Here is a 13,219-nt window from a genome sequence, read left to right as displayed (position 1 = left end):
AGATGAACTAGAAGAACTAACTAGCACTATGAGCACCATTCTCTCTAGAACATTGGATGTGGTTGCACCTATTTAATTAAAAAAGGTCAGAGAGAAAAATAAAGCACCATGGTATAACAATACTACGCATGCTTTAAAGAGAGAACGTACTCGGTTACTAACGTAACCTCGGTTCTCTCTAGAGAGGAAACGAGTACTGCGTAAATCTTACGCTAGGGGAAATCTCTTTTCCGCGAGATACTGAAGCCAAAAAATTATCCTTAATTTTGAAATAATGTAAAACGCGTTGCGGCAGCATGCAGACATAGGCGAGACAGCTCGCGTGCCTATTGGCTGCCCTGCGGCAACTGCAGCAGCCTATCGATAAGGCCCTATCGTGACGTCATCACCAATGGGGGCGCTTCGCGCCCCATACGTCACGTCCCGCCGAAACGGGCGTGGCCTGGGGCTATAAATATAGCATCGAAAGGCTAGCTTACCGGTTTTTCATCGCCGGAGCGAACCGGAGCGTGCGCAGGCACGGCAAGATACGCAGTACTCGTTTCCTCTCTAGAGAGAACCGAGGTTACGTTAGTAACCGAGTACGTTCTCTTACGAGAGGTACTCTCGTACTGCGTAAATCTTACGCTAGGGGAAACAGTGTAAAACGCCGTGCATGCTATGATCCAGCACCAAAGTCCCAAGGGCAAGTGCCCGGGCTCATGTAGTACATGATCATAAGTGACTCACAGAGAGCCCAGGAAAGTGGCTAGAATAGCATCATTCCTGTAATGCAGCATCCTATAAGAACAGTTATAGTGATGGTATTTTATTCAGTCAGGGCGACCCCGGCCTGGACTGATGAATATAGTGGGTCTTACACACTGCCCATAGAGCTGCGCGATCTAAACGAGCGTTGCTCGAGCTATTTCGGTATTCTGGGCCGGACGTACTCGGGGCAGACAGTACCGATTTTTAGACTGAAAGCAGCTTAGCTTGCAGAGCGGGAACCTCTAGGTTATAAAACCTTATAAATGTAGACGGGGAGGCCCAGCCTGCCGCCATACAGATATCTTGCAAGGCAATCCCACTAGACCAAGCCCACGACGAGGCCACGCCTCTCGTGGAGTGCGCTCTGACACCTAATGGGCACTGCAAGCCCTTAGAGGTGTAAGCCAGCGCTATAGCATCGACTATCCATCTAGATAGACTCTGTTTCGACACGGCGAGTCCCTTAGAACGTCCGTAGAGTGAAACAAAGAGCTGCTCCGTCTGTCTGAAAACAGACGTGCGGGACACATAAGCCCTTAGCGCCCTGACTGGGCAAAGGAAGCTGGCGTCCTTCTCCTCGTTAGAGACCGGCAGGGCAGACAGGGAAATTACCTGGGCCCTGAACGGTGTGTTGAGGGATTTAGGGACGTACCCGTGCCTTGGTTTGAGTATGACTTTCGAGTCATTTGGCCCAAACTCCATACACGTCGCGCTCACTGAGAGCGCTTGTAAGTCCCCTATGCGCTTCACTGAAGCGAGAGCCAGAAGAAACACCGTTTTGAAAGACAAGTGTTTGATATCTACTGACTGGATTGGCTCAAATGGGGCACCCTTCATGGCCTCCAAGACCGTAGAAAGGTCCCATATGGGGACTGAGGGAGGTCTGGGAGGATTTAACCTCTTAGCTCCTCTAAGGAACCGAATGACCAGATCGTTCCTTCCCAGTGACTGACCAAGCGTTGGTTTGGAAAACGCTGCTATAGCCGCCACATAGACTTTGAGCGTGGATGGGGCTCTGCCTTCATCCAGTAGCTCTTGTAGGAAGGAGAGAACCTCCGTCACTCCACAGTCCAGGGGTGAAAAGCCGCGTGCTGTGCACCAGCTGGAGAACACTGACCATTTTGAGGAATAGAGCCGTCTCGTAGAGGGAGCTCTAGCCTGCATGATCGTGTTTAACACTCCCTCTGGGATATCAGAGGGTACCCGTTGATGGCCCACGCATGTAGGGACCAAAGCTCCGGGCGAGGATGCCAGATCGAGCCCCTGGCTTGAGAGAGGAGGTCCCTCCTCACTGGTATTGGCCATGGGGCAGTGCTTGTCAGCTGCATAAGAACTGGGAACCAAGCCTGGTTCTTCCAGAACGGAGCAACCAGTAACACTGAGCATCTGCTTTCCCTGATCCGCTCTAATACCTGAGGTAGGAGCGTGATGGGGGGAAAAGCATAGAGCGGGCAGCGGGGCCAGACGTGGGCCAGCGCATCCCTGCTCTTTGAGAAAAATTCCGGGCAGTGAGCGTTTTCTTGAGACGCAAACAGGTCTATCTTTGCTCTGCCGAATGTCTGCCACAGCAGTTGGACTGTCTGCGGATGCAGTGACCATTCTCCTGCTGGAACATTGTTCCTGGACAGTCTGTCTGGTCCCACATTCAGGTGGCCAGGCACATGCGCTGCTCTGAGCGAGCGCAAATTGTGCTGAGCCCATACCAGGAGGCGTTTCGCTAACCTGTACAGGTTTCGGGATGTGATGCCTCCCTGGCGATTTATGTAGGCTACCACTGACATGTTGTCCGAGCGGACCAAGACGTGGTGTCCTGCTATTTGGGGACGAAAGCGCCTCAGCGCGTTGTCGACTGCCATCATTTCCAGGCAGTTTATGTGCAGAAGCTTTTCCCGTTCTGACCACTGGCCGAAAAACGGTCTGCCCTCGAGCAGTGCTCCCCATCCAGAGGTGGAGGCGTCCGTGGACACCACCTTCACACTCGAGGAAGTCCCCAGGCTTACACCTGACTGGTACCAGTCGGTCGCTCTCCAGGGTATCAGTGCTGAGACGCATTTCTGATCGACCTTGAGGCACTTCGTGAATGTACGGGGTGCTAGGGACAGGCCAAACGGTAGGACTGTGTATTGATAAGCCTGGCCCTCGAAGGCGAATCTCAAAAATCGCCTGTGACGTGACGCTATTTGTATTTGGAAATACGCGTCTTTCAGATCTATTGACACAAACCAGTCCCCGTGGCGAATTTGCGCGAGGATTTTCTTGGTTGTGAGCATTCTGAACCGGCGTTTTGAAAGCGCTTCGTTCAGTTGTCTTAGATCTAGAATGGGTCTGAGACCCCAGTCTTTTTTCGGAACCAGAAAATATCTGCTGTATAGCCCCCCTTCGCTCTGAGCTTGAGATAAAGGCTCTATTGCCCCTTTGCTCAACAGTTTCACAATTTCGGTACGAAGTACACTTGCTACTTCCTTTTCTACCGTGGTTTCGACTCGCACCGCACAACGGCGGGGACGTCGAGCGAACTGTAGCGAATAGCCTCTTTCTATAATGTTCAGCACCCATTCTGATACACCGGGAAGCTTTGCCCACGCATGTGCATGCATAGCTAAGGGTTGAATGAGATCGGAGCTCTGGTCGTGACATAGTGGCGACCGGGGAGCTTCGGTATGCTGTATTATAGACACCGCATTTGCAGCGCTCGAGGCGGGGAGTGTTTTGATCACAGCGGGCGGTTCGCCCGCGCTCGGCTCTCTCACGGCAGGTAGCTGAGAGACGGCGAGCGTGGGGGAAACCGAGGGATTCGTCATGTCTGTGAGTGAATGTGGGCTCAGGACAGCGGGCACATTTGCACTGAAAACACCATCGACCTGAGTCGGCTGTATGTGTGTTGGTTTCGTTTTTACAGAAACCGAGAGACATGCAGCGTGTAGTGTTTGTGGGCACTGGGACGTGGGCACGTTCACTACATTCTGTGCGCAATCGACATGAGTCGATTTTATGTGCGCGAGCCCTGTGGGGCGGGCTGTGTCTGTGTGTAGGAATGGGCACTGGGCAGTGGGCATTTTTACTAAACTCATAACACCGTCGGCCGTGGCCGGAATACCAGAAAATACGCTCTTTACAGGATTTATCTGGGTCGCCGTGAAAACGGCGTTTGTGTACAGGCAAGCGGGTAATGTAACCGACTTGTTTACTGTAGAGTACACTGGAACAGTCGCATGTAATGGAACTGGACGAGCGAGAAGTTTTGGTGGAAACCCGGCCGCAGCGGGGCTTGAACACCGTCGTTTTCCTAAGCTGGCTAGGAAGACTTTGAGGCCTCGGGCTTCATCTCAATCTTCGGCCGAGTCCCACGCTGTGGGGGGCGGCGGCCGGCAGAGCGAGAGCGTGGTCTCTGGTCCCGGGCCTGTCGACGCTGTGAAGCGGCGGCGGGGGGCGGTGGCTGCGAGCTGCGAGCAGACGGCTGTTTAGAGCGGCCTGATGCGGAGCTAGAGCGCTTTGGCAAGAAGTGCTTCATGGCCTGCGACATCTTTTGTACCTCAGCGAATCTGTCCGCGAAATCTTTGACGGACGATCCAAAGAGGCCAGTAGCAGAAACGGGGGCGTCGAGGAACACAGAGCGCTCCGAGTCCGGCATTTCTGAAAGCGTCAGCCAGAGGTGTCTCTCAGCAACGGTGAGAGAGGCCATGTTCCGCCCTATGGCCTGTGCAGCGGATTTCGTAGCGCGGAGAGCGATGTCCGTAGCGCTCCTTAAATCCGCCACGTTGACTGCTTCCGTGCCTTCCTCGTCCAGCTTTCGGAGAAGGTTAGCTTGGAAGATCTGGAGAGTGGCCATAGTGTGTAGCGCTGATGCAGCCTGCCCAGCGGTGGTGTAAGCGCGACTGTGCAGGGTAGAAGTAGCGCGGCAGGCTTTTGAAGGTAGCGCCGTCTTAGTCCGCCGTCCAGCAGAGGGCGGGCAAAGATGGGCTGCTACTGCCTCCTCCACTAGAGGGAGAGCGAGGTATCCTCTGTCTTTGGCACCGTCCACCACGGAGAATGCCGCTGAAGCAGAGGAACGCAGCCTGGCTGAAAAAGGGGCGCTCCAAGACTTTGCCAGTTCTTCATGAAGCTCAGGAAGAAACGGGGCGGGTCTTGAGGGCGTGGAAACGCGGTCCCCTTGCAGAAAACAACCGTCCAGACGGTTGCGTGTAGGCTCGGCGGGCGCGGACCACTCGAGGCCGAGGCTCTCTGTGGCCTGTGTGAGCAGACGCATCAGCTCAGCTTCAATGCTGGCCCGTTTTCCTGACGACTCGCGGGCAGAAGAAGGGGCGAGGTCCACAGAGCTCGCCCAATCCTCGCTGTCCGAAGCCAGGATAGAGCAGTTGTCCTCCTCGAAAACTGCCGCTTCTTCCTTGTCATCTCCGGCGGAAGCGGCGGCCAGCGGCGGCCACTGTCCGGGAGTGAGAGACTCGAGAGAAGCAGACGGCGAAGCTGGCAGGCGCACCGGCGAGCTTTTCTCGGTGGGAGGCTCAGGGATCCGCTGAGCACGGCGCTTTTTACGGCGCGGCGTCGAAGCGGGAGGTGCAGGCTCGTGGAAAGTTGCCATGCGAGTCCTCAGAGTCGCCATAGGCATAAGCTCGCAGTGAGGGCATCCGCCGTCAGCGAGCGCTAGAGCCGCATGTCCTTCACCCAGGCAGGAAACGCAGATGACATGGCGGTCCCCGTCGCTGAGTGGGGCTCGGCACGAGCCACAGGATGGACGAGACATCTTGAAAAAGACGCTCTGCTCTTTTAGAGAAGGAGTGTGAGTCGCGGCGGCGAACACACACAATGCAATGAAAGGATATGACGCCGGATAGCGTAGCAGGAACGGCGGTTGAAGGCGGCGCGGCCAGCGACTCCAGGTACCGAACTCGTCCCGCTGAAATGCTCTTTCCACGGCGCGGCTTCTTCTCTCTGGATCCAGCGATGCGTGAGCTCCGCTGAAGAGATGAAAAATCGGTAAGCTAGCCTTTCGATGCTATATTTATAGCCCCAGGCCACGCCCGTTTCGGCGGGACGAACACCGGCGGGACGGCACCAATGGGGCGGCCACGCCCCATTGGTGATGACATCACGATAGGGCCTTATCGATAGGCTGCTGCAGTTGCTGCAGGGCAGCCAATAGGCGCGCGAGCTGTCTCGCCTATGTCTGCATGCTGCCGCAACGCGTTTTACATTATTTCAAAATTAAGGATAATTTTTTGGCTTCAGTATCTCGCGGAAAAGAGATTTCCCCTAGCGTAAGATTTACGCAGTACGAGAGTACCTCTCGTAAGAGAAACCCGTATTTTAGAGCGTAAATGGAAACAAACTAATTTAGAGGTCTTTCGAATCGCTTGGAAAGACAGTATGTCACGTTATAAAAAGGCCCTAAAAGCGGCCAGGGCTGAGCACCTCCGCAAACTAATAGAAAACAACCAAAACAAGCCAAGGTTTTTATTTAACACCGTGGCTAGACTAACAAATAAACAGACGTCACCCGAACAAAATATCCCGTTACAGTTCAGTAGTAATGATTTCATGAACTTCTTCACTGAGAAAATAGAAAGCATCAGAACCACAATTGTAAACGTTCAATCTTCAATCGCGCCTTATAATTCAGCTTCAATTATCACCCCGCAAGAACAATTACAGTGCTTTACAACTATAGAACAAAAAGAGTTAAATAAACTTATCACTTCATCTAAAACAACAACATGTTTATTAGACCCTATACCAACTAAACTACTGAAAGAAGTGTTACCTGTAGTGGAAGAGCCTCTCCTCAATATTATTAACTCGTCTTTATCTTTAGGTCATGTTCCAAGAACATTTAAACTGGCAGTTATAAAACCTCTCATTAAGAACCCACAATTAGATCATAATAATCTAGCAAATTATAGACCCATTTCAAATCTTCCATTTATGTCTAAAATATTAGAAAAAGTGGTGTCCGCTCAACTGGGCTCTTTCTTGCAACAAAATGATATCTATGAAAAGTTTCAGTCTGGATTCAGACCACGTCATAGCACTGAAACTGTGCTCGTTAAAATCACAAATGATTTACTTTTAGCTTCTGACCAAGGCTGTATCTCAATACTAGTTTTACTTGATCTTAGTGCTGAGTTCGATACTATAGATCATACATTACTCTTAGATCGACTACAAAATTATACTGGCTTATTCACCTTCTTTCCTACATTTAGATAGGTGGGCAAATGCATTTTTGTCTCAGTGCATGCATTGTTTTAGTTTGACAGGGTCGGCGCTAGCTTAGCTTAGCACAATGAATGGAATCCTTTGTTGCCAGCTAGCATGTCCTGAGTAAAAGTGATATAAAAAAAATAAAAAAACCCACCTAATTACTTCTTGTGGCCTGCGTATTCACAACAAGTACAAATAGCGATGCAGATTAACACTAGACGATTTCCTATGCAGATATTGACTTGGGACTATATTAGGGGGAAGCACAGGTGAAGCACTGCTACTTGGGCGCAGAGATATCACGCCCAAGTAGCAGTGCTTCGCCTGTGCTTCCCCCTAATATAGTCCTTAATATATAAGTCAATATCTGCCTAGGAAATCGCCTAGTGTTAATCTGCATCACTATTTGTACTTGTTGTGAATACGTAGGCCACAAGAAGTAATTAGGTGGGTTTTTTAAATTTTTTATATCACTTTTACTCAGGACTAGCTGGCAACAAAGGATTCCATTCATTGTGCTAAGCTAAGCTAGCGCCGACCCTGTCAAACTAAAACAATGCATGCACTGAGACAAAAATGCATTTGCCCACCTATCTAAATGTAGGAAAGAAGGTGAATAAGCCCTATTTCAAAAAAACGGTGGAGTGTTCCTTTAACGCGCTCCGGCCGCTCATCCGCACAACAACAGTGTTTGGAGCTCGAGAACGCAAGCCTTGAAAAAGTTTGAAAAGCGAAAAACACGAATCTGTGAAAATGCTGACGGCGTGCACATGCGCATTACGTGTTTAGTCTATAGTCTCTTGAACGCCAGCATTGAATAGGCTTATTTTAATGATACAGAGTGCTGGATCAAGGCATTAACTCTGCATAGCCAACCCTGCTCTTCTTTACTGCTGTTAAATGTGGGTCAATCTAGTGTCCGTTGGGCCGCTGAGCTGCTCTGACAGACAGATAATAACAACAGCTCCTTCCATTTGTCTGTCCTTCAGAACGGCACCCTGAAGATCATCGACAGGAAGAAGCACATCTTTAAGTTAGCGCAAGGAGAATATATTTCCCCAGAGAAAATAGAAAACATCTACATCCGCAGTGAACCCGTGTCTCAGCTCTACGTGCACGGAGACAGCCTGCAGGTCAGTCGCTCAGCATTACCCTGAATGTCTCGAGAGTTAGCTGCGCTGCGGATGCTAACGCTGACTGATTGTGTGTGCAGTCGTGTCTGGTGGGAATCATCGTCCCAGATCCCGAGGTCTTTCCCTCATGGGCTCAGAAGAAAGGATTTGAAGGATGCTTCGATGATCTGTGTGAAAATAAAGTAAGGCTCACCTGAACCCTGATCTCTTATGCATTGGGTTAGAGTTAGCAACGTAGTTTCGGCTGTCTGGGATTCACCAAGTTGACCATTGACCAACTGACCATTGTCTGTTTTGTCTATCTAAAGGACCTGAAGAAAGCCATTCTGGATGACATGGTGCGTTTGGGAAAAGCTAGTGGCCTCCATTCATTCGAACAGGTACGTTTGCAAACTGGCATGCTGTAGCTAACAACTACAGTAGTAAACCACAGGTGTTTGTTTCTTCAACACTCTTTGGTATGAACATTAGTTGCTCAAGTGGTCACACGTGTTTTAGGACTAGGTTCAATTACCTAGAAAGCATTTTATATTTAGTCTCATTTAAAGGTGAAGCGTGTCATTTCTGTACCAGATGGACTAATGGGAGTATTTAATCAAGGGCCCGTTCTTCATTGCTCGTTTAACACACTTGAGATGATGTGACGTGTGCCAGATCTTCTAATCCTGATCTCTAGCTCATCGTGCTTCTTCAAACACAGTTGTCTGAGATTACTGTGTTCATTTGAAAGAGCAAATCTATAAAGACTCTAGACTATGACCAGAAATGCTGCGATTGGCTGGCAGAATAACATCAATTTAATGACCTTGTTTAAAAGTGTAAACGAGTTAAAATTATTATTATTATTATTATTATATTAAAAGTCTTTTTATTTTTATTTTCAATAACTGGTGTGACAGACTTTCAGTTTCTTTCAGCTGGTAAAAATCAAATAGTTTAGGTGAACTAAACCTGCTCCCAAGAGCGGATCCATACAGGATCTGGAGCGCTCAGTAATCCACATATGAAGAACGGGACACACCGGCAGTCCCTCGCTGAGCCAGTGCAGTAGTTATTACAGGCCAGAAGTTGCACAAAACGTCACGCTTCACATTTAAAATGGTCACAACCATGAAATGCCTGCATATAGAGTGACCGTGCAAGTGAAACACACAACCTTAATAGTTCACGATCCTCTGTTTGACTCCTCTCAGGTTAAAGACATCCACATTCACAAAGAAATGTTCTCCATACAAAACGGATTGCTGACCCCCACTTTAAAAGCCAAGAGACCCGAGTTGAAGGAGTATTTCAAGATGGAAATCGAACAACTGTACAGCAACATCTCCATGTAATTGTTCCGTCTCCAAAAGATGAGGACGTTTTATCGACATTGGCATTCCTTCACTATTTGTTCTTCCTCGCTCAAAACTAGCAGGCACTAAATGCTCCGAATGAGCCATGGGCGTCAAGACCACGCATGAGCTTACTCGCATTAAACGAGTAATTCCCCTTGGGCCGTTGGTGGCGAGCTGCGTCCAGATGGAGTCCTCCTCAGAAAGCAGAAGCAGATCCAGCTAGCATGCATGCTTGACTCCGAGGAGAGCAACTAACCCAAAGTTCACCTCCATTCATGTTTCGTTTGTGGGTCCAAAGGGAACTCCAGTGGCACATTCCCAGCTAAAAGCCATGCATGCTGTGTTCCGGCGTTCCATGACTGACATTCCCAGGTCCTTTACGGCATCAGAAGACATTCTACATGCACTCACCGTATGATGCTTGTCTATGTAGGAAAGGCCTACAAGAGAGGCTCGCTTGATCAAAGTGAGCATGCCATGCAATACCGCGCTGACCTGATGGATCGACTCGCTTTTCAGTTCTTTTCCGTCCCAAAGTATTTCAATAGTAGCGTACATTTTGAAGAAAACTAGATGTGAAACTATTTAAGCAATGGTTTGAAGTGTAGAGAAACCAATAAGATTTGAATCTGCTCTTGAATGACATCAGAACTTTATCTTTGTATTTCACAAGGGAACTGGAATGGGGATGGGGTGAAAAATATGAATCTGCAGAGATATTAACTTATTCTGGTTACTGTAGCTTTGGTTTTATGGCATTTAAACACAATGCATTTCACATTCCACCTTTCAGTCTGGCCTCTATTGTGTTTTTTGTCTGTTTGTTAGAATGTTATTAGCTAATTTAATGATCAGGGTTATTCGGTTATTCATTTATTTATTACTATCAGAGGTTATTCTAAAGGTTGCTCCATTTGGACGCCACTAAGCTCTGTATTTCTGACAAAAATCAAGCTGATAAGTCCACATTCCTGCTGATTTCAGTGGTCAGACTGAAGAACGAAGACCAGTGTCTTTCTAAAGCATTCAAAGTCTTTCAGTCAAACAGCTATTAGACATTTAACAATCTGAACATGTGAGCCTTACACGTTTTATATTATGTTCAAATTTGGAGAATGGAAGACTTCTTTCTTTTTTTTTTAAACAGTTCACCTGCATTTTCCCCGATAATAAAGTCTTTTATGCGCATGTACATCTCTGCATATACACAAACATAGTGATGATGAGTGTGTGCAAAAAATGTAAAAATAAAGAAGAATTCTTTGTAATTCTATTGGTTGTGGTGGTCTTAAAAGTATGTGAACCCTCATTTAAATCAGAGCAATTTGACTTATTGTTATACTTATCGTAGATTTCGATAATGGATTGATTTAGTCAGACAGAATTGCTTGGGTTGTTTGTCGAGGCCACAACAGCTTTGAGGTTTGTTTTCCCTGATATTTGGCCATGTTTTACCACTGCAAGGGTTAGCTGATGACAGAAGGGTCCTCTTTAAGGCTCTTTAACCTTTAAGGTTAATGGCATAATAGTACAGTCTTACTGTATGTGTTAAGTGTAACATTTTAGGCAGGCAAAGAAGTAGACTGGGCAGAGGATCCACGTGCAGGGTTAGATTTATTAAAGTCATTAACGTAACTGATGAAAACACGGAACAGGAGGGAACACACTAAACCAGGGAATGTCCATTCAACGACTGACAGAGAACAAGTGAAACAAAGGCCTATATATACACAGGCAGACAAGCTTAACAAGATAACAAGGGGGTATGGCTAATAAGAAACAGCTGGGAAGACTAATCAACATTAAACCTAAAGAACTGCAAAACATGGAGCAAGAGAAATAGGAAAGAAGAGGTTATAATGACTAGGATGAGACTTGGACACTCAAGACTGAATGCATCGCTCTTTATAATTGGAGTTCATGAGACTGGTTTATGTGAGAATTGTGGGGAGAAAGAAACAGTAGAGCATGTGATATACGATTGTAAAAGGTTTGATGAGGAAAGGAAGGAGTTGATATCATATTTAAACGAAAGAGGGAAGGTTAATAAGGATTTGGCATATTTGTTAGGTTATGATTTTAATAGAGATAGAGTAGGATACAGAATGTTAATAGAATACATATATACTACAGGTTTAAGTGAAAGGATTTAATATAAGGATGCTTTGGTCTATTCCAGATTTCATAGGCCGGTCTGGAGGAGCTGAACACGCAGCGCCAGATCGGATATGGGAAATGGAATGAGATGGAGAATCAAATAATTATATATAAGGATTGATTTGTGAGGAAGAGGCAAGTGAGAGTGAAAAAAGGAAAATCTGATTATAAGAAATCATGACTGCATAACAGCAAAGGTAGGTGGCGGTATGCACTGAGAATGCAATGCGCCAAAAAACGAAAGAAGAAGAAGAACATGGAGCAAGACAGGAATTGCTTTAGCTCTTAATTGGCTGCTTATGAATTGCATTGGGGGCATAAACAGAGCTGTAGTTGCCTCAGACAGTCAAGCTGCATTATTGAGCATAAAAACAGGAAAGTCATGCAGACTAGATCTATTATACAAAATTTACCATATATTGTTTCAGCTGCATAGTAAAGATTTTTGTGTTCAGTTTGTCTGGGTCCCTTCCCATGTAGGTGTTGATGGAAATGAAGAGGTGTATATTCTAGCTAAACAGGCCTTGAAATTGGATGTGGTTAACATCAATGTCCCTTTGTGCAAAGTTGAAGGGAAATCTATTATTCAGAATAAAGTGATGGGGATGTGGCAAGAGCAGTGGGATAGTAATGACACTGGTAGACATCTTTACTGTGTGCAAAGAAATGTGGGAGGGGGTAGGTCTAGGGATGGAAGCCGGAGAGAAGAGGCAGTGCTGACACGTTTGAGGATTGGCCATTCAGGTCTCAATAGATCTTTGTTCCGTATAGGGAAACATCAGACAGGAGTCTGTGATTATTGCGGTTAGCCAGAAACAGCTGAACATGTCCTAACAGAGTGTAATAATTACATGGAAGAGCTTAGTTGTTTAACATCAGTCCTATATAAAGAAGGGAAAGCGCTTACTTTAGTTAATCTCTTAGGAGATGTATCTAAAAGTGTTAAAAATCAAGTTATGAGGTTTCTCAAAAATACGGGGTTGTTTTACCGTATTTAATATGTACATATTTAAATCATAGGTATAGATGTACATAGGTGAATAATTCCCTCTGACTATTCTCGACGACCACACTCCTGTCCGGTAGTTGGTGGTAAATGCACCTTAAGTTGGTTTGCCAACCGCCAGTTAAACTCTAAAAGAAGAAGAAGAAGAAGAAGAAGAAGAGCAAGACAGGGGGTGCTTCTCAATATCCCTCCTCGTCTCCTCTCTCCTCCGTCCTCCATCCTATGACCCGGAAACCGATCGAGCTCAGCCATCTTGAAGGACATCTCAATTCTCTAATTGCACCGCGAGGAGTCGAGGATCGAGGAGTTAGGAGGCTTCCTGAGGAGTCATGAGCGAGGATACACAGGTGTATCCTATGCGGAAGAGTTTTATCGACTTAAACGTGACGCACGTCTAAATTCTCCTCCCCCTTCACATCGGTCACAATCATTTTAATTTATACTTTACCGTTGCAGTTTATATAAACCACACATCTCACATATTTCAACAGGGTATCTTGCTTTATTATTATTTATTATGAATTTCTTAAATAAACAAACTTCAACAACATAAGGGCAGATCCTTTGAGCGCTGCTGATGACGCGATGAAGTGACGCTCGAGTGATCAAGTATTCCAATGTATAAAAAAAGTTACATT

General features: G+C 46.9%; 1 protein-coding gene across 2 annotated transcripts in view; it reads left to right on the top strand.

Moving 5' to 3' along the window:
- acsl6 (acyl-CoA synthetase long chain family member 6) overlaps window positions 1-10,691 on the top strand; it is a 52,764-nt gene extending 42,073 nt beyond the window's left edge. For both annotated transcript variants that reach the window (XM_082141281.1, XM_082141282.1), the window contains exons 18-21: window positions 7,938-8,081; window positions 8,162-8,263; window positions 8,390-8,461; window positions 9,275-10,691. In XM_082141281.1, the coding sequence (XP_081997407.1) occupies window positions 7,938-8,081; window positions 8,162-8,263; window positions 8,390-8,461; window positions 9,275-9,415 (459 nt within the window). In that variant the 3' untranslated portion in view covers window positions 9,416-10,691. The remainder of the gene's footprint in view (window positions 1-7,937; window positions 8,082-8,161; window positions 8,264-8,389; window positions 8,462-9,274) is intronic.
- The last annotated feature ends 2,528 nt before the right edge of the window (window positions 10,692-13,219 follow it).

The sequence above is a fragment of the Leuciscus leuciscus genome (genome assembly GCF_965113295.1).
Source record: "Leuciscus leuciscus genome assembly, chromosome: 16".
In the NCBI taxonomy this organism is placed as follows: Eukaryota; Metazoa; Chordata; class Actinopteri; order Cypriniformes; family Leuciscidae; genus Leuciscus; species Leuciscus leuciscus.
Note: the sequence above shows the minus strand (reverse complement) of the source record. Positions and strands in the feature narration are given on the sequence as shown.